Source organism: Tasmannia lanceolata, unplaced genomic scaffold (genome assembly GCF_043159265.1).
Source record: "Tasmannia lanceolata isolate RefF3 unplaced genomic scaffold, GAP_Taslan_0.1 ptg000013l, whole genome shotgun sequence".
Lineage (NCBI taxonomy): Eukaryota > Viridiplantae > Streptophyta > Magnoliopsida > Canellales > Winteraceae > Tasmannia > Tasmannia lanceolata.
The window spans coordinates 39,139,042-39,160,877 of record NW_027518690.1 but is presented as its reverse complement, the minus strand read 5'-3'; the positions used below and the strand labels follow the sequence as shown (position 1 = coordinate 39,160,877).

Below are 21,836 nucleotides of genomic sequence, written 5' to 3'. Positions count from 1 at the left end.
TTCTTCTGCTCAACGCTTCCTAATTGACAAAGAATTGTGTTTAACTCATTTAGATAGTTAGAAACATTTGAAAAGTGTTTCATTCTCAAACATAAGAACTTCCTCTTCAAGAATATCCAGTTTGTGAGACACTTGGAATGGTAAATACTTTCCAACCATGACCAAAAATTCGTAGTCATCTTCTCAAGTTCAATGTGGAATAAAACACAATTAGACAAGCTTAGCCGTATTGAGGACATAGCTTTCTTTCCCAACAAAACTTTATGGCACCCATTTTGGATCAACAAGTCATCTACCTTCATCTTCCACAACTTGAAATTCGTCTTCTCATCAAAAGCCTTCACCTTAAATGTGTGGCTCACAATTTTCGCAAAATATTGGCACAAACAAATTGAAAATCTTCAATGCTAATTGTTGCGGCCAAAACTGATGCGAATAAAAATCACTAAGAAAGTTTTGTTCAATGGCATAGAAAATGTTTCTTATTTTTTAATTTGTATTTTTGTCATTTTATTTATAACTTATTTTTCAGGCATCAAATCTTGTCCGTTTGGCTTGATTTTAGTATCATTAGAAAGGTTTTTCGATTACCTATCTAACGAGCCCAAGATCACGCGATTTGTAAACGATTTGAGGAAGTTATGGGCATATTAAGAGTGTGCTACATGCCTATTACGAGATTTCTATATTTGGGTTGTTTTAGTCTAGATTTTTAGGTTTTATTTCGGTAAGTTTAGATGGACGGCTAAGATTAGCTATTTAGGCCTTAAGTTAGCTTTTAGAATTTCTATTTCTTATAAATAGTTATCATCAAAGCAAGATAATGGACTTCTTGATTATTGAATGAAAATTTGCCTTTAGGCTTTCAGATCTTTGAGAACTTTTGGGTTGCTACGATTGGACCCTGCATGAGTATTTTCTAGTTTCGCTATGTGAAACTTGACTTTGACGGGATGGAAGTAATATCACCTCCTTCGATAGTGACCGGAGTATTTAATTCTCTATGACAATGATCGAAGGGCCTATTTCTTCTTTATTTTGTCTATTACCTCTGTTGAAGCGCAAGAAGGTAGTCCATGGTTTTGGACTGCAATAGTTGGTATCAAAGCTGATTCTTTCCTTCAACCTTCATGATGGCTACAAAGTATCTTCGATCACTTCAAAGGAGAGTTGCCGAATGCCACGATTGGGAGGTAACCCCGGACTTGAAATCATTTTATTATTACTTAGAATAGGAAATCATTAATTGGAAATCACTACCAATATAAGATGAATATTCAGAAGTCCGATTCTTAATCGTTGCTAGAAGTTCAGATGATGAGTATGTTGACAAAGTGATCAATGATTCATTAGAAGAGATAGTTGATGTGAGTTGTGAAATCATGATTGAAGAACTAAAAGAAATTGGATCAGACATTACATTATATGGCCAATAGAGATTGGAAGGACGGGTCAGTGGAAAAACATTACATCAATTTTTCCATCAATTTATGTAGATCCGTTTTTATTAGATCCTACGTTGAAGCCTACAGTGGATATTAATGACTTCAAACATGTTCAAGTTCAAGTTCAAGAAATTTTATATTTTCATCGTTGAAATTATTCAGTAGGATTTGATCCTTGAGAGTTTCATATGATAAACATTCTTCGTCATTTCAAAACTCGAGGACGAGTTTGGACGAGTTTTATTGAACCAGCGGAGTATTATGTGGACAGAGACTAAGAATATATTGTTCAATGTCATAGAACATGTTTCTTATTTTTAATTGTATTTTTGTCATTTTATTTATTTTTCAAGTATCAAATCTTGTTTGTTTGGCTTATTTTGGTATCTTTAGAAGAGTTTTTCAATTACCTATCTAACGAGCCCAAGATCACACGATTTGGATGTGATCTAAGAAAGTTATGAGCTTTTTTAGAATGTACTATATGCCTATTATGGGATTTCTATATTTGGGTTGTTTAAGTCTAGGCTTTTAGGTTTTATTTCGGTTGTTTTAGATGGACGGCTAAGATTAGCTGTTGATGCCTTAAGTTAGCTTATAGGATTTCAATTTCTTATAAATAGTTATCATCAAAGCAATATAATGGACTTCTTGATTATTGAATGAAAATTTTCCTTTAGGCTTTTAGTTCTTTGGGAACTTTTGAGTTGCTACGATTAGCCCTGCAGAACTATTTTCTAGTTTCACTATGAGAAACTTGACTTCGTCATGATCGAAGTAAATATCACGCCCTTCGTCGGTGATTGAAGTATTCTATTCCCTATTACAGTGATCATAGGGCCCCTTTTCTTCTTTATTTTATCTATTTTTCTTCTATTGTTGCGTGAGAAGGTAGTCCATGTTTTGGACTGCATAAAAAACCCACTACCAATAACATCAAGAAATAAAATAACCTCTGGTGAACACAAAAAGATCCATGATCTTGTACACATAGGATGATATATATATATATATATATATATATATGCGTGCCAACATCTACAACCACAAAGTAAGCAAAAGAAAATAAGCACAAGCAACCATAAGACATAATATATGTAGTTCACCACAATGGGATACATCCACATACAAGGCAACACAAACCCACTAACTAGAATCGTACGATGTTACCTTCGCACAAGTACAACCCATCGAAAAACCCTTCTTTCCAACCTTTTATACTGCCACAAAATAGCCACCAAAAGTCTACACCGAGTATAAGGAAAAATCTCTATAATTAATAAGTAGTTAGTGTTGCGAATTTTGGGCATCAAACAACCCTCTGCGGTGACCCGTTAACAGTCCAAACACAAAAGTGTATTTTGGGTATTGTGTGTCAACACTATGCAATGCTTTGAAAGCAGATTTAATGAGAAGTCCAATATAAACACAAATAAAGCACACCAGATTTATGTGGTTCGTACTAGGGAGAAGACTTCAAAAGATTTCGCTATGTGGAGACTAAAGAAAAGATTATAAGAAGCACACTTCAAAAGATTCCTCTATGTGGAGAATAAATTTTTTTTTTTTAAGAAGCAGTCACCGGATTACAAATGCACAAAGCTTTCTCCTCGATATGTTGATGCCATCTAGGATCCAAGCACCAACTCTCCCTATCGGTCGTGCTTCTTCTTCTACTCCCTCTTCCCAATAGAGATAAAAAATCCAAACCCTTCATCCCGTGTTCCAAAGTAATAATAATTCATACGTCACTTTCCCTCTTTAGAAAGTAGCTTATTAAAGGTAAAACTAAGGGGCCGTTTGGATATGTGGATTTTAGAATCCAGGTTTTTAGTTTGAAAACAATGTAAAAGTGGGTATGAATCAAGTTGCTGGAAGCTGTCCTGGCAGCGTTTCTTGGATTTTAAGCAAGAAAATCAGGTTTTAAAAATCTCTCCTACATCCTATGATTTCTAAAACCTGGAAATCTGGGAGGTTCTGCTACTCTCTTGCCGATGGAAAGAAGGGAGAGAAGTAAAAAATGCGTAAAAAACGACGGCTGGTCTTCTTCTTCTCTCGTCTCTAACCCTCTTTTACACTATTTTCAAACTAAAAACCTGGATTCTAAAATCCACGTATCCAAACGGCCCCTAAGAGTCCTGATAGAAGGAAACAACACGTCCAATGCTTATAGGTAACTGCCTTGCAAATTTAAGAAAACTTTGATAGTTAGAAACCCTCCAAAATATGTATTGCCATGGGTTTGGGCTTAGGCCCGTGTATATAGGCTTCAGATACATCGTACGAATAGTCTAAATGTGGGCCTAGCATTGATTAGGCATAGGCATGGGCCAAGTGTAATTTTGGAATCAACATATGGGCTTAAGTAGCCTAATTGTTGGGCTTGATCTTGGGATAAACTAGTGCCCTCATGTGTAGGGATGCAACTTGGATCTGGCTCAAAGTGATTCTGGATAGGATTGGGTTGGCATATGCTCGGGTCAGGTTGGATAAGGATTTGGAAAGCCTAACCAATTTAATTTTGGCTTGGGTTATTGTTGGGGCCTGTACCCATCCCACCCCCCTAATTTTTCCGGATTTCAAAATATCATTATTATGGTCTTTTCAGGTTTTTTTTTGTGGTCTCAGGCCAACCTGAGCTCAATTTGTTCCAATCCGGCAAGTTTGTAAAACAGGTTGAGTTAGGCTTGACCCTCCTTGACCAAAGGCTCGGGGTTGGGTTGGGTTACGGATAAGGTTTGGGTCAATTAAAGGTAGCCTTGAGTCCCGTACATAGTTTGTGATGCAGTGCCAACCTGGTAGCCATGTCATGCCTAGGTGGTTTTGGTGGAGTTCCAAAGTGCATTCCCGCAATAATGTTGTTGCTCGTTATTTAACCTAATTTTTGGACTTCTATTGGGTACTTCTACTGGTTTTGGTGGAGTCCAAGGTGCTTCCCGAAATTGTTAGTGTATGCCCTAAAAGCTAGTGTTTGGTGTATTGAACTTTCTATTGTTTTTATTTCATTTTATGACATCTATTGGGTAATTTATAGGAGCGTGTGATGTGCTTAATGACGCACATCTGTCCTTAGGCAACATCACAGGAATGGTCATGCCCATGGATTCATAGATCCTAAGGGCCGGAGAGATACGACAGTGGGGTTGAGACTGGACATCTCTTAATGGACACAACCGGCATCAAGCGTGCTTCCATAACAAGTTGGCATGGCTTATCTCAGTCACTTGGGCACCCTAAGTAGGTAGAATGAGTGCGTGAATAGTTCACGCTTTACACTGGATCATTTACAGAATAGGCTTTGGACAAGGATATAAATGAGGCTATACTGTGATCCTTAATACGTCCTTAGACCTGACGGCCCATATTGATTTTGGATCAATTGAAGCTAGTCTAGAGTACCGTATATAGTTTGCCTGAGCGAAGAAAGGGTGCATTTTGTCAATAAAGGGGAAATTATACCAGCACAACCATGTTTTGATATTAATTTGCATTAACACATCTTGCGTTCTTAATATGTTTAGCTTGGGCTAGGGCCTATTTATAGGCTTGAGATACACCCTATGGATGGCTTGGGTTTGGGGCCTAACATTGTATAGGCTTAGGAAAGGGCTAAGTGCAGTCTTGGCTCCACCACTTGGGCCTAGGATTAAGTGTAGGTTTGGGTTTGGACTTGTGATTGTGCATGTGCTTGAGTGTATAATTTTCTTTGGTCTTGGGCTAGACATTTGGTGGCCTCATGTACGTGCATTTTGTTAATAAAGAAGACTAGCTTTTGGTAACTTCACCCAAGTGAAAACCAAGATAGGGGTTCCACTTGGGCATCTTGTTTTGCATTCTTCTTTGGAATATGCGGCAGCACGAGGGCTAGCTTACAGTATCAAGAAGCCATGCAAAGAGAAGAATGGCAGTCGAATCCCTCACCAACCTCTTATGTGTCAATGCAAATCCTCCTTTATAGCCTATAAATACCAACCCATCTCAACCTTCTCTTCACACCAACATCTCTAGATAACTCTGATCGATCTCTTGCTTCCATGGCTACTTCTTTCTTTCCTCTTCTTGCTTTCTGCCTCCTTTTCTTACATGGCTCTCTAGGCCAGATAGAGATGAGAAGAGGACAATTTCAGCAAGGGCAGCAACGCCGATTTCGAGAGCAAAGCGAGTGCCGTATCCAGAGCCTCAGCGCCCTCGAACCAAACAGGCGAGTCGAGGCTGAGGCCGGCGTTACAGAATTTTGGGACGAGAACAATGAGCAGTTGGATTGTGCTGGTGTTGCAGCCATTCGATATACCATTGAGTCCAAAGGCCTTCTCATGCCTTTCTTCTCCAATGCGCCTAAGCTCGTTTATATCCAGCAAGGCCAGTTACTTCCCCTTATACACATCGGCTTGTACATGCTCTTTATATTCTGATTAGCACTCATACACGGTCTTTATATTTTGAGTAGCATTCTTGGCCCATGCATGGGTATAAGGTACTGAGCCCCACACATCAAAACATGAGGTGTAAAATGTTGGGCCCTATGCATGGTCAATGGGGTGGAAATCATGGGACCCATCTCATCAAAACATGAGAATAATGGGCCCCGCCCGATGCATGGGTTTGAGTGAATTGATGGATCCCGCCTGATCAAAACATGGTGTAAAATGGTGGGTCCAACCTTAATGTATGGATTTGGGTAGAGATAGTGTGTCCATTCATGAATGTAAAATAGTGTGTCACACCATATGCATGGGTTTGGGTGGAGATGGTCAGCCCTCCATGTCAAAACATGTGTAAAATGGTGGGCCTTGCTTTATCAAAACCGATGGCCCACTTATGCTATATATGAGGTGTAAAAAATCCATCTTAAAAACATGCTACCTAATTAAGGAGACTATAATTCAAGAACAAAGTATGTTGTTTCAATGTCAAAAATTTATTAAATGCTCTAAAGATGATTATTAATAAATGATATCTAACATTTCAATGTTGAAAAATATCACATATATCCATCATGCAGGTAGGGGTATCACTGGAGTAGTGATCCCAGGATGCCCTGAATCTTTCCAGGACTTCCAACAGTCTCAACAGTCCGAACAGGAACGCGGCCAGAGAAACAGAGACCAACACCAAAGGATCCAACAATTCCGACAAGGAGACATCCTCGCGTTGCCTGCCGGAGTCGCACACTGGTGCTACAACGACGGTGAGACACCGGTGGTTGCAGTCGTAGTCCATGACACAAGTAGCTATGCCAACCAGCTCGACCGAAATCTGAGAGTAAGCCAAACAATTCCTTTTATTTTGTTAGTATTGTGAAACAACCTAGTACTCTAAAAGCTTAAGCTATTAGGGTTGGTGTTATTTAATCATTTATACTTCAACACTCCCCCTCGAGTGTGGCGGATTTTTTAATATCAATATAGCTCTGTACCATGTGAAATTTTAACAAAAAATTTTAAGGGCAGATTCAAAATACAGAATCTCCCTCTTGCTTTCAAACTACTTTCAAACTACTCGTGTTTTATGATGCCTTGAGAGACATGGACCCAAAACCTTATGTGGTGTGCCAGTGAGCTTGAATTCCATTGCTAGTTTTTAGTCCCACATTGGAAAGTTGTGGAGACTTTTACTCTAAAAGCTTTAGTTGTTAGAGTTGGTGTTATTTAATCTTTTAAACTTCAAAAAGTGGCCAATGAACATTTTAGTGAAAAATATGCATTACTGATTCTTTTTCTCGTGTGGTGTACTAAATTATTTGTAGAGATTCAACCTGGCTGGGAAGGGGCAATATCAGAGCGAGCAGGCCCAACAGTACAAACACGAGCCCACCCGCCGAGAGAGCTCCGGCCATGACAATATCTGGAATGGCTTAGATGTTCAGACGATAGCGGACGCTTTGAATGTGCCCATTGAGACGGCGAGGAAGCTCCAGAGCCAGGATGACAGGAGGGGTAATATCGTCCGTGTGGAAAATGGGCTTCGCCTTGCGAGACCACCCAGAAGAGAAGAAGAGGAAGAAAGGGAAGAAAGGAGGCGCCCAAATGGCTTAGAAGAGACCTTCTGCAACATGAGGCTGAGGGAGAATATTGCGGATCCCACACGGGCTGATGTTTATTCCAGTCAAGGTGGACGAATCAGCAGCCTCAACAGCAACAAGCTCCCCATTCTAGAGGCTCTCCAAATGAGTGCTGAGAGAGGTGTTCTCTACAAGGTAAATAATATTTAGAACCAAAAAAAAAAAAAAAAAACAAACCACCCCCTGATCTTTTCTATTGTCCTTCCTCTACGCAAGGGTGTAACTTGTTTTGGGCTGAATCTATAACCAAAGGTTCTACCTGATTTTGGGTTGGCATTTCCTCATGTTAGGATTGGGAAAAGGCCAAAACGATTTAATTTCGGGTTGGTTTAGGGTTGAGGCCTTAGGCAATTCGACCCAACTTGAACCCGACCCGTCCTCTAATTTTATTGTGATTTTCAAAATCTCAGGGTTATCTATTATATGTTTTTGCCCTCTGTCAACCCAAACCCATCCTGACTCAACTCGACCCGACTTAAAAAAAAAACAGGCTAGATGAGTTCATCCACCTTGACTTAGGCTAGGGTTAGGTCTAGTTAGGGTTGATGGAATGCTACCTTGGGCAGTTGGGACTGGGCAAGGGTTGGCCTCAACCCAACTAGGCCCAACTTGCACCCCCACCTTTCTAACATATTTTAAGAGAAATGATATTTTCACCCACTCTTTTGTCATTTCTATTGTTTACACAGCGTTTTAAAGTGCCTAGTCTGTGTTCTTGGGATGGGGCCTTATACTTTTTGTCATTTCAATCTGTTTTTGTACCACCCGATTATCATTTCTTTTGTAACAAAATGATAATCATGTTCCATATATACGAGAAATGACCAAGAAACTTTGGCTATGTTTGCAGAATGCACTTTTGGCACCACAATGGAACATGAACGCACACAGTGTGGTGTATGTGACAAGAGGAAATGGCCGAATCCAGATCGTTGGGAACCAGGGGAACTCAGTCTTTGATGGGGAACTCCATCAAGGTCAGATGGTGATCGTCCCACAAATGTTCACCGTGGTGAAACAAGCCGGAGATGAGGGCTTCGAGTGGGTCGCCTTCAAGACCAACGACAATGCCATGCAGAATCCGATTGCCGGAAAGGCGTCGGCTCTTCGAGGAATGCCAGAAGAAGTGATCATGAACGCGTATAGGATCTCTAGAGATGAAGCAAGGAGGTTGAAGTACAATAGAGATCAGGAGATGCAGATCTTTTCACCAAGCCGCCGGTCTAGGTCCCAAGGAATGGCTTTGCCTTTATGAGTTTTTTGAGTTTTTGTTTGTAGGGGGTAGAGGTTGGCTACCGTATGTCTATCTATCTAGAATAAAATCGTGTGACGAGACACGTTTGCTGGAATAAATAAACTTTTTCCTTTTGGCATACCATCACTCTTAGATATCTTGCTACTCGATTTCTTACATTCTTTGCCAAAATGTAGAGAAGGATTATGCCTATTATGCATTCTCTTACAATAATTGCCAAAAAGGGAGATGTGGAATGTCACGCTCCAACTAGAGAACACAGGCTAAGAACGTGACAATGCTGCATATATACTCGTGAGGTGGTTAAATCCCATAAGCATGCAAGGCTAAATTTGACTACAATTTTCACATTCATTCATTCCATCAGTTTATATATACCATAGATGGGTGTCTAGAATAACCCTTTATTAACCTTCATAGCAGAGCAATCTAAAATTTCGAAGAATAATTAAATAAATCCATCATAGTTTAACTGTCAATAGAACTCCAAATCCTAGATATGTTATATAATACATGGCTAAATTTTTAAGTTTCAAGACGACTAATCGATAGGAGTCTCATTCCATAAATCATCTAATCCTCACACTTCCTAGGTCCCCGCAGTCAAATCAAGAAGCGCCCTCACTTGGATCAAGTATATGTACACATAATTTAGAAAAATGATCCTTCATAAACAAAATTTTCTTCAGTCAATCAGGTTCTTCATAACATTATCCTTGAATTTTGTCTCGGCACTGAAAACCTTAATCCACTAAGGGCCCATAGAGCACTCAGTGGCGGTTGATTAAAATATCAAAAGTACGCCTAATCTATTAGGGGCGCATAGAGCGCCCCCAGGGATTGAGTTTAAACCGTAGTCTTGGTTTCTGTCAAGGATGAAAACAACCGTCAATCATATATGCTCATAGTTCGAATAATCATGTCATATTCATCGGTGTAGTCTATGATCAATGCTATACCTCCATTGATAGGTAGTAATTGAATAGAGTTCTAGTAGCACAGACTCACTTGCAAGTAAAAGCCCGGTCAGACGTGATAACATACCAGAGCCACAACCAACTGGCATGTAGGATACCAAATGTAATTCCAGTGCCACAACAACACTAGTGGGTACCAAAAGTAATTCCAGTATCACGGTCTCACTTGCAGGCAGGGTACCAGAAGTAATTCCCTTGCATGTCATAGTCCCACTGGCAGGTAGTAATACATAGCCAAACTAACAGCAAACATGTTCTGTAGCTTTCCTATATCGTTTTTAATGTGCTACCAAAACCATTCCAACAACTAGTCCATAGTGATCTCATTTGTTTCAAATCAAGTTTTAACATTTCTCAATAAAGAGTTTTTTATACATGATCAAGAGTTTAGTTTGAAGGGAAATATTCACTTGGATAATACATTTAAAATAATTCATTTAGTTTTCAAAGAAATACTTACATGAATAAAAATCTTGTCAAAATAAATCATTTAATTTTTTTTCCACAACACTATTTGTGGGAATAATAATATATATATTTAAAATAATTCAACTCCAAAGTAAGATTGACATGAATAAGAATATGTTTAGAACCAAATCATATCTCAAACAATTGATTTCATCTACTTTTGATTAATTCAATATTATAGACACCTCAGTTTGTAGCGACCAAACACAGTTTAGCACTCCGATAATGAGAACGAGCCCCTTGAATCTAAGGCACGACTCGATCTCCCATAAACCTCTTAACCCCCTCCCCCCCCAACAAAAAAAATAATCCAAAACAACTTCTAAAACAAACATCGTTTAAAACCGTCAAAAAATCATTGAACTGACAAAACTCTCAGGTATTCACATGAAAGAAAAAACTAGCCCGTTGAACCTAACTCTCATCCAATCACAACTAGAGGTGTTCATTCTGTTATAACCGAACCGAAATTTGATAACCGAAATAATTTCGGTTATCAAATTTCGATAACTGAAACCGAACCGATTAAAAATTCGGTTATTCGGTTATAACCGAATTTTTGAGCACAACCTAATTAACAGTGGGAGAAAAAGAGGGCAAAAAGAAAATTCTCGGTTTGGATCGGAGGGTTAGGATCATCCTATCGAAATGATTTTTTGAACACAACCTAATTAAGTTGTAATCAATCAAATGGACGATTTTGATCATCCTACGGAGTGCTCATATATAGCACTTTTTTTGGGGAAAATAATGGTTTTTATCCATAATTTTGGTTATTCGGTTAACCGAATTTTTTTTGAGATAACCGAACCCGAACCAGAATAACCGAATTTCCAAAAAAATAAAATAACCGAAACCGAACCGAAAAGGAAAAAAACCGAACCGAACCGACCAAACCAATTCGGTTCGATTCGGTTATTCGGTTATAACCGAATAATGAACACCCTAATCACAACCCGGCACTAAATCACCCTAAGTAGTGCCATCATAATAGCTAGTTTTGAATTAAAATATAAATCATTTCGACTTTTGGTGATTTTTAAGAAGAGAGAGAGAGAGAAAAAGGTACTCTATGCCGGGCCTAAAACACCCATAGAAGATATCGAGCCACCTAGAGTAGTGGGTGAGTGCGGTCTCTAAAAGAGGAAGCCCTGGTCAGCCTAGACTCATCCTTATAGGATGGCACCCGGACGAATCGCCCCCAAAAAGATCCTCCCCTCCCTTCCCCGCCCCCTTTTCTCTTTGTAGGTAAAAGATGAAAAGACTTACTTTGTCTTTTTAGCATTCGCTTTTCTTTCAAAATCCATCATGATACCATCTCTTCCTTCCTAGTTAAGATTAATCATCGATCGGACAATATCACTAGTCTCCCTACCCAGGAATCGTTTTGGCACCCAAACAAAGTCATATCAGGGCCTACTACTCGACATTTCCTAGGTGAATTGTCCACTGTCCACGGGATAGAGCATGCCTTTTGGATGCATGCCCCATATCGCTAAGGCTTCGAATCTCTCTATACCGAACTAGGCGATATATAAGGAAAGATTTCCACTCACTCTATAATCTATATCACCTCAGTCATCCAAATAGAGAATGCAAAAAAGAAAGGAGACGCGACGATGCGACTGCCATGCCAAAACCCGGCGGTGAGCGAGCATCGCCTCGGGCACAACAGCTGGCGACTCTACTGATGAAAAAGAGAAGAGAATATTGTAGGACTTGAAAGGAAAGGGGAAATGTTAGATTAGATTAGGATGATCTTCTCCTAAACTAATCAAGTTACCTAATCCAACCTTATTCACCCCCCGCCCCCCTTCCCAAAAATAAAATAAAATAATAATAATAATAATGAAAATCTAACCAAACTATCTAATCTAACAAACTTAACACGTACCCTAGATCCAATGGTTGGATTTTACTAGATCGGATATACTGTAACAAATTAATCTTTGTAATATACGTGGTTCATCGTAATGGGCTACTCCACGGACAAGCCAACACTCAATCTACTATTTAATTAGAACCAAAATAGTACAATGTTACCTTCATGGTAAAATCCACCGATAAAATCCTTCTCTCCGGCCTTCTATGTAGCCACAAAATAACCTCCGAGTCTCTACACCAATATATGGGAAAACCCTCTTTGAGAAATAGTTGGAAAATCCTCCAACACAAGTGCTACATGCAATAGAGAAAATCCAATGGAGAAGAAGATGAAGAAGAAGAATGCACCTTGAGTAACCAAGAAGAGGAGGAGAAACCCTTTGGATGCGTTTGGTACGCCGGAATAGGTAATCGCAATCGGCATATGATTTCTTTTTTGCTAATTCAAGTGTTTGGATGTATTAAGGGTGGGAATGGGAGGACTGTCGACGTAATTTTTGGAGGAATATTTGATGGAACTTGATACCCGCCCCAAGAGGTGGTCTTCTGATTGCCGCAAACACAAGGGCTCTTTCGCATACTCTCTATTTCTCACGTTCATCTGCATTTTCTCTTCTTTTTTTTTCTGTATTTTTTTCAGCAAAAGGGCTTTGATCTCTCTCCCCAAAACCCTAGCTGAAGCAGATCGGAGTTGAAACCCAATCAAAGGAGAAGAAGATCCTCCCCAAGCTTCTCTCTCTCTCTCTCTCTCTCTCTCTCTCTCTCTCTCTCTCCGTTTTGCATGTTTTTTCTGCATTTTCTGCATTTTTTTCTCAGCAGAGGGTTTTGGTCCATCCCTCTGTCCCTATCTCTGTTTTATGTCCATTTTCTCTTTTTTTTTTTTCTGCCTCACTGCCATATCTCTCTCTACAAATGATGGCTAGATTGATTTGAGCAACCAGATGACATTCATGTTGTTGTTTTTATCAGTAATTGGTTTGGGAAGAGGAAAAGGGGTTTCATCACGAGTATTTGCAATTCACACACATTTTAGGCCTAGGGTTTTATTCTTCCGGGTGAGTTGATTTTGGGGTGAATATTACCTCTAATAATAATAAAATTCTTTTGATTCTTACAAATAGTTGGATTCGTCTCATTTGGGGTGTATATTGGTTTCATTTGATTTTAGTTTTACATCTACGAGAATTAGAGATTGTGCCTTGTGACAGATATGATGGTGTTGAGTGTCCCTGAATTCCCATGCTCAACCGAACACTAGAATTGGAATTTAGATTCCCTTTGAGGGGGAATTGGAATAGGATTGGAATCTGATGTGGATTCCGATTCTTGATTCCGACAATCCAAACACACCACCACAAAAAGCTTTGCAAGAGTCTAAGAGAAAACCCTCTTCTTGCCCTTAATTTCTCCTCAATCTCGAGTAGAAGAACCTTGCTTTTGCTTCACCACAAAAGCTCTCTTAGAGCCCCCAAGAGAAAACCTCTCTTGCCTTGCCTTAATTTTATCCTCAAGAAGAACCTTGCTTCTGTTCCACCACAAAAGCCCTCCTAGGGCCCCAAGAGAAAAACCTCTTGCCTTGCCCTCCTAGCCTTTTCTCCTCTCCTCCCTACACTGTTCCTTCTTCAAACCCTCTCTTTCGTATACCAACCACATATATAGAGAGAAAACACATCTCACTTAAAAGGGCCAAGTGGGATCCACTCCAAGAATGAAATAGAACCGGTGATTTTGTATCACCAACTCAACAATAAGAACCAAAAGCATGCATGAGAGACTTCGTGTTTCCTTCATAGATTCTCATATAAATTCCATTAAAATGTATATATTTCTACTTAGTCCCAGGTCACGACACTTCAATCAAAATGCCTCTTAAATACAATCATAGGCATCTATTGCTCTATCTCCCACTCCCAAGTTGTCCGTGTCATTCTTTATGAAAAAGCGGAAGTCTAAACTGAAGGGAGCCCTTGCAAAAAAGAGGTGAAAGGGCTCCCCCATTGGCTACGCATCACCATCATGTTTGACTTTTCAGTCGTTATTAATGCATGATTGTGATGTGCAGCCAATAGGAGCTCCTATCACCTCTTTTTTGCAAGGGCTCCTTTTAGTTTAGAATTCCTCTATGAAAAATGCTTATAAGACAAGTGGCCGTTACGAGGACCCACTCTGCCACGATCATAGGGTCCATTGACCTTACCGGATTGGATGCATGATCTATGTAGTTCAAATATTCAAAAACTCCGCTCAAGCTTATCAGAAAGTGGGGTAAGTCGAGTCAACCCGAATAAGTACTTACTTTTTGGGTCAAATCGAACGAGTAAGTGTTGACTCATAACAACATAATAACATATTAAATTTCTAAGTTGCGAATTACAGGGGTTACCAACCTGGGAAATGAGAGGATTTATGATCTGGATGCCTCTACTTATGAGGTTCTGATCAGTTTGCTCGTAATATTGTCATGACAATCCAAGCACATAGCTGTTTGATGAAATGCTCAACAGAGGGGGTCAATGCTGGTAAGCAGATATTTGCAGCATTGGTTTATGGAATTTAGAATCTCATGGTTTGCTATTTGTTAACTTGTGGATTTGGAAGGAGATCAATGTGGATTTGCTGTTGATTCATCTTCTTCTTGTGTCTTAGATCTACATAGAAAGACAGCAACCTTTGGTTGAATTTACAATTTGTGATGTATATAGATTGTGGATGTGAAAGAAGGATTGGGTGTTTGGGTCTAAAATTGGTTCAGCAAGTTTATCTTGAATTTATTGTTGAAATTCCTATTGTTTGGCTTGTAAACATAAGTTTAGTTGTTGGGCTTCATATTGCAAAGTGATTGTGATAAATGTACGGTTTAACATCAATGATTTCCAATAAGGACAGTGGCTGCTGTGATGTATAGTTAATTTTTATGGTTCACTGACTGTTATGTGAATTGGATGATTTCATTGTTGTCCTATTTTGAATTTTTGAGCTGATTACTTTCATTTGTTCCTAATTACTACAGTGGTGATCACAGAGTATGCCCCACTTATTTCAATGCTCCAAACCATTATTTAGTGATCAGCACCCTAGATAGTCCATGTTACAGAAATCTCCTCAACTCAACTCAACTCAACTCAACTGGCCTTTGTCCCAAACTAGTTGGGGTCGGCTAAATGAATCCTTTAGAAAAAAATTCACAAAATTTCACCAAGAAAGTGAAAGGAATCTACCAGGCTACAGAAATCTCCTATGAAAGATTATCCTAAGATTCTAGTATATCTGGTGACAAATGAATGGTTTAAAAATTTATACATTGACCCTCTACAACACACTGTCGCCAGAACATGGCAAATGGGATACAGGCCTTAGTTTACCCTACATATTGGAACAACGGAAATCACTCCGAGGGTAAAGCACTTTAAAGGATAGTACTTCCCCTGAGGTGGTTTACCCTCTCTTACTTACCCTCACTGGAACATATGGTACTCTTGACATTTACTATGAGTCTCGGTTTTTTTTTTTTTTTTTTCCATGAGATTGGGTTACTTTGGTCATTTTTCTTGAGATAGAGTGATGTGAATGGATCCATCATGAAATTCCTATGAAAATATCCAACTGGATATATGTACCACCTAAGAACATTTGATCATTAAAACACCCATTTCAACAGTCACAAAGCTCCAAAGATAACTCTGGTTAAGAAACCCACTAGAAAGCCATATCTTTATAACTAGAGTCACAAAGACATTACTCACGCCTACATGCTTTATAAGCAACTTTATTCATAGAGAAGGAAAACAAAACCTTCATCTATCTCCATAACTACTCTTTAATCCTAGTAGAGAGTAAGAGGAGAAAAGAGTGTTCATTAGCAGAACTTTCATTCTAAGAGGTAGAGCGGCCACTAGGAGGGAAAAGCATGTGCTGCTGTTCCCTGTTGTATTTGATATCTTGGGCTTCCTTGTTGGAGATCCTGTAGGAGTTGGTGAGGACTTCAAGGGGCATTCCCCTAAGGGCAGAGCGAGACCCAACAAGAGGGCTCTTCATGGGCAATGCCGAGGTTTGGAACTCGACCCATTCGAAGCCATCGTCCCCTGCCCTTTTCGTGGCAGCGTAGTACTGAGGGACCACGAACAGATCACCTTCCTTTACTCGTTCGTTGAACAACGCTCGCCCGTTGTGACCAACAACTTGCACTTGGCCCTCACCGCGTGTCACATACACCACCTTGTGGGCATTCATGGACCAATGTGGAGCAAGGATGGCATTCTGCAACAAATTACATATTTTCAAACAAGTATTAGAGGAAAATTCATAGAAGAATATGAGGCAGCTACCAATTACTGGCTAAGTCACAAATATCGTTCTCGGGAATTTTTCACAGGGGGGAATTTGGGATATAATAATTTTTTAATTGAAATTAAGTTATTTAAAATAAATAAAATAAGAAAAAAGTAATTGTAAAAATATATTGATATTATTGTGATATTATCACGATATTATCGTGGTAAATGAAAATATCACTGTATTCTTTAAATTCTCGAGATTATTTTGGGATCTTGTCATTTTATCAGAATGTCGCAATAAAATCACTATATTTGTGACATTGATTACTGGTATTGTTAAGTACTAGTAGAAGAAAAAAATATTACAGGGTAGAGTTTGCCTTTCTCTGCACTCATGTCAAGATATTGAAGGATAGGAAGCTTGTGCATGTTGACAGAGTTGAGTCGGCCTGCCTGCCTTGAGTAGACGTCCGCTTCTCTACGATTATCTAGCTGTGTGTTCATTCTCATGTTGCAGAATGCCTCTTCTAACCCATTTCCTCTTTCTCGTGGGGACCTCTCTTCGTATTCTTCCTCTTCATCGGGCTTAATCATTCTCATAGATCCTTGCTCCACTCTAACGATGAACCCTCTGTTATCCTCCATCTGCATCTTCCTCACCACATCCTCAGAAACATCAAGGGCCTCTGCCATAAGTCTTGAGTCGAAATCTCGGATCATGTTCACGGCATAGTCATCACGTTCCTGCTGGCGTGGCTGCTGCTGCTGCTGGGATCTTGATCCACTGGATTGCCCACCAGCAAGATAGAACGACTACAAAATTACCACCCAACATGAGTTTGATGAGAAACTTGTCGAAGAAAAGAAGCTAAGTGGTCAATAACAGATTTGAAAATGAAGGTGATGAGCAGAATAAAATACAATCACAATAAAAAAATAAAGGACAAGGTGCACCAGTTAAGGTACCACTTAAGGCATTGTTTAAAAACGCGGATATGACGTGGAATATGATTGATGCGGCACGGATGCAGCCAAGAATGCGATTGACCCGGTCATAACTCGGGTCCCGAGTCAAAGGAGTTTATCGACTCTCTAGGACAAAATGTGGAATGCGGACGTGGTGCAACGCGGAATGCGGCCAAGGTAAAAAGGAGTCGACCTTGTCGAGTCTCGACAAGGATTTAATAGTAGACTCCTCTACAACTAAAACTTTTAATTTTGGAATAATTTTTTTTTTCTTTTGAAACCCTAAGACAACTAGCTATAGATACATGTGTTGATGTAGATTGTAAAATATTGAAGATTTCTACTAATCTTTGCTTATCTTACAATCAAGCCTAATGAGTGTTTATATAGAACACTCAAGAGGATAAACATAGAAACTAGTATCACAAGATTTATGGAAAGAGATTTGACAAGATATGAGAAGATAATCTCAATACCTAATCTAGCTTGCCTGCATAATCTTCCCCAATTAATCCAAATCAAATCTTGGAAGATGTGATTTTATTCTACCTAATCAAACCATAGTTGCCTAATCTAACCTATTGGTGAGATCTCACATATTCTAACATGCCCCCTCAAACGTATATAGATTGAAAATCGATATACGTTTGATTACAATGAATATCCTAAAAAAATGTAAAAATTTGCCAATTTTGTTGCACGTTGTCACGATTGATGTCTGCTTGATGTATGTTGCCAATATTGTTGAAGATGATGGCCGCCCGTTGTTGAAGAATGTGTTGTATTAAAAGGTGAGCCGCGAAGAGTTTCAATGAACTGGATTGGACTCAAGCCTGAATGGGCGAGTCATTAGGCGGATTAGAATATCGAACCTTCTGAAAATGAGTCACAATGGACCAATGCCGGAATGGACAAGAAATGCGTCACAATGGGCGAATGCCGGAATGGGCAAGAAATGGCCTCTATGGGCAAAAGAAAGCCTCAATGGGCAGACTTCACAGGTCAGCTTGAGATACCGATCCTTATGATGAGATACCGATCCTTATGAAAGAGAGAAATTGCTCTCTCAAGCACAAACCTCAAGGAGAGAGGCCACTCAACTGAGTAGAGCTTCTATTTCAGGCACGCACCACAAAGAGGTACCTCAACCGAAATAGGCGAAAGACAAAAATATACAGAAAGAGAGGAAAAAAATAGAAGAGAAGGCAACAAATAGCGGCTAGGAACGGTGACAATAATTATCGACGAAAAATTGGACATTGAGAAAAAGTGTGCAAATATCAAATGTGTTTTGAAAATGCAAATCCCTTTTTTTTTTTATTTTTTTGGTGAAAGTGTTGACAGCAAAATAAGGAGACCGTGTAATTGGCACAAGATGATGAGAGGGGCGCATTCAAGAAGATGAGGGGTTATTGAAGGCAACCAAGAAAGTCTTGAAAATTAGATGGGAAAAGAATGCAAGGAGATTGAACAAGAATGCTAAGGAATTATGCTAAGGATGCAAGGAGATTGAAACTAATGAAGCTGGTAAGGAAGGCACTACTAGTGGTGTTAATTTGAGAAAGAGAACGTGTGAGCAATGGTGGCCGGGCGGACAGCTAGATCGGCGGTCCGCCGGAGAGAGCAGCTATTTGTCTTGTGGTCACTCCAAGATCGGTGGCTCTGATACCATGTAAAATATTGAAGATTTCCACTAATCTTTGCTTATCTTACAATCAAGCCTAATGAGTGTTTATATAGAACACTCAAGAGGATAAACATAGCAACTAGTATCACAAGATTTATGGAAAGAGATTTGACAAGATATGAGAAGATAATCTCAATACCTAATCTAGCCTGCCTGCATAATCTTCCCCAATTAATCCAAATCAAATCTTGGAAGATGTGATTTTATTCTACCTAATCAAACCAAAGTTGCCTGATCTAACCTATTGGTGAGATCTCACATATTCTAACATAGATATACCTTAAGTGTGGGGGTGAGCTGGTTGGATTCGCTGTTGAAGTCGGTGACGGAAAGGGCGATGAGCTCTTCGTTGCCGTCGTTGTAGCACCAATGAGAAACGCCGGCCGGGAGGGCGACGATGTCTCCTTGTTGGAGCCTGTGTATTTTTTGGTGTTGGTCACGGCCACTCTCTTCCGCTTGTTGCTGCCTACCTCTGCTGCCTCTGAATTGGCCACTAGAATGGTATGTCTCTGGGCACCCGGGGGCGGAAAATCCAAGCACTCCTCGACCTGTTACATTTATAGATATGTTCATGAGTTCATCGAACACAAGACCTTCAAGCCAAGTGCAAGTCCATCCAGTACGAGGCAAAGCGATGCCACACACTAATCTGCCAAGTCTTACGACCCAGCAGCTCAAGGAATAGTCCTATCCATATTTCGAGAAAAAAAAAATACTAAAACTCGCTGAGTCAACTCGTTTGGGTCGATTTGACCCACTCTTGAGTGAAGCCGAGTGGAATTTTCAAGTTTTTGGGCTAGACCCACAAGAAACACATCGCAGGGAGACACAACATACCTTGTTGAATGTAGACTAGGCGGGGAGAGGGAGCGAAGTTGGGCAAGGAAAGGCAACTGGGCTGAATGATGTTTCGCATTACCGCAACTCCGGCACACTGGAACTGATCCTCATTTTCATTCCAAAGCTCTGTCACGCCACCCTCCGACTCGATTCTTCGAGATGGACGGCTAGTTGAAAGACGCTCAAGACGGCATTGTCGGGCCTCTCTTAGGCGGGTCTCAGTCTGTTGCTGGGCCTCGGCATTAAGGAACAGCAGAGAGACGAGAAAGATGGTGAGCAGTAGAAAACAAGGCCTATTAGTACTTGCCATGGCGAAAAAAGAAAGGGAGGATCTCAATAAGCTAAGTTTTTGTTATTGAAACCAGAGAGAAGGATGAGGAGATGGTTGGTTTGGGGTGCCCTTTTATAGTTTGAGGAGAGTGGGTTGGGCTGGGCGTGTGGCAACTCTCTTGGACATGTTCGCCACATGCATGGCTTTGTCGTGTTGTTAACTAATATGAGCTACCACATGCAGTGGTGCATGTCTTGGTGTTGATGAAGGGTCTTTTACGTGTTAATATTGTGTGGTGTGGCTACTCAAACACGGCCAGTTGTCTAGAGCTTCAATGGTTTCAAGGATGGAACTTTTTTTTTTTTTTTTTTTTATGGGGTAAGGTTTCAAGGATGGAACTTTGAAATAAAAGAGAGGGAACCAAAATATGTTTTAGAAGCGCCACAGCTGTATATTAGATGTTAATAATCTAGATCGAGGAAAGCTTAGCACATCTGTTTTTGTTGTATGAGCTTCATTTGCATCAATTTGGCACTCAAATTGTATTTGATTTCAAGTGGCATGAACTATGAACATATGAATACGTCTTATTTTCGCATGTATTCTGCAACCATGGGAACGAGAAATTATATGGTGGCCGGCCTTGCATGCACGTGCTGCCCGAAAATACTGTGGGGCTCATTGTTTGGGGTGATCCAAACCATTCATTTGATGGGCTTTGACATAGATAGGGTATGTGTAAAAAATCTTCTCTATATGGTCATCCTAACCCTCTGATCTGTGGAGTTTTAATATGGACGGCATAGTATAGAAACCTCGATAGATAGAAGGGTTAGGATAATCCTATGGAGAAGATTATTTTAGCACACCCTATCTATGTCCAGGCCCATTAAATGAATGGTTTGGAATTCCCTAAGTATGTGGGCCTCACTGTATTTTGTTGGCTGGCCACCATATAGTTTCTCGGAACGGAAACATGCAAAATAGGGAAAGCACTTTCATTAAAAACTGTACAATGATTGTAAGAGGAGTGTTAATGAAAAGAAAGGATTGTAGGAAGAATGATAATTGGATTGGAAGTTTTTCCTATGCCTTTGAAGTGACCAGGTTGTTTGTATTTTCTAGATATAAAGATCTGTGATATTGCTAATCCGATCGAATTTCTTTTTTTTTTCTTGTTGTATGTAGATACGAATATAGAAATTAGAAGGCAGATGCATTAACCAATTTGATGAGAGATCATTTGACAAATTTGATTGTCAAAGAAGGAAGCTAGGCCGAGTCATATCACTTGTTCACTTTTTTTACGAATTGTATTCGCCCCTGTGGCCGGGATCCATGAATCGACGCTCTAACATAAAACAATCTGCAGGATCTAATAGATGTACACTCGGTCACTAACCCTCTTCGAACCACTTCAGAATTGTGCTCAGACAGAACGGAGATGAAGGAATAGAAAGAAAAACCGAAGGAGAATGTGTGTGTTTATTTTTGTTCTTTATAAAATTGGCTCACCCAGACCCCACAATGGCGGGAGCCTCATACACTGGGCCGCCCCCATAAAATTGGCTCATCCAAACAATTCCAATGCCTCTTGAAAGGCCCAGGCCTTTGTCTCAATACCATGTCTTATGAGGAGGCAAAAGCTTCTTCAACTTTCCAAATGGAACTAAATCTTTTGCATTGGATTTCAAATCCACTCTCATAA

The 21,836-nt window shown here is 39.8% G+C and overlaps 2 protein-coding genes across 2 annotated transcripts; one reads left to right on the top strand and one right to left on the bottom strand.

Moving 5' to 3' along the window:
• The first annotated feature begins 5,431 nt into the window (after positions 1-5,431).
• Positions 5,432-8,881, top strand: LOC143890075 (cocosin 1-like). The gene is made up of 4 exons (XM_077394618.1): positions 5,432-5,804; positions 6,448-6,707; positions 7,192-7,641; positions 8,357-8,881. The coding sequence occupies exons 1-4, from the start codon at positions 5,480-5,482 to the stop codon at positions 8,759-8,761; spliced, it is 1,440 nt and encodes a 479-aa protein (XP_077250733.1). The 5' UTR covers positions 5,432-5,479; the 3' UTR covers positions 8,762-8,881.
• A 6,893-nt stretch (positions 8,882-15,774) lies between these two features.
• On the bottom strand, positions 15,775-20,230 carry LOC143890074 (11S globulin seed storage protein 2-like). The gene is made up of 4 exons (XM_077394616.1): positions 19,855-20,230; positions 19,297-19,565; positions 16,731-17,177; positions 15,775-16,347 (listed from the first exon to the last, which is right to left on the bottom strand). The coding sequence occupies exons 1-4, from the start codon at positions 20,165-20,167 to the stop codon at positions 15,964-15,966; spliced, it is 1,413 nt and encodes a 470-aa protein (XP_077250731.1). The 5' UTR covers positions 20,168-20,230; the 3' UTR covers positions 15,775-15,963.
• Between the last annotated feature and the right edge of the window lie 1,606 nt (positions 20,231-21,836).

Coding starts and splice junctions, on each gene's coding strand:
- LOC143890075 (XM_077394618.1), top strand. CDS start 5,480: ATGGCTACTTCTTTCTTTCCTCTTCTTGCTTTCTGCCTCCTTTTCTTA. Junction 5,805..6,447: donor GCTCGTTTATATCCAGCAAG/GCCAGTTACTTC, acceptor TCCATCATGCAG/GTAGGGGTATCACTGGAGTA. Junction 6,708..7,191: donor AGCTCGACCGAAATCTGAGA/GTAAGCCAAACA, acceptor AATTATTTGTAG/AGATTCAACCTGGCTGGGAA.
- LOC143890074 (XM_077394616.1), bottom strand. CDS start 20,167: ATGGCAAGTACTAATAGGCCTTGTTTTCTACTGCTCACCATCTTTCTC. Junction 17,178..19,296: donor AGCTCACCCCCACACTTAAG/GTATATCTATGT, acceptor GTAATTTTGTAG/TCGTTCTATCTTGCTGGTGG. Junction 16,348..16,730: donor AGAAAGGCAAACTCTACCCT/GTAATATTTTTT, acceptor AATTTGTTGCAG/AATGCCATCCTTGCTCCACA.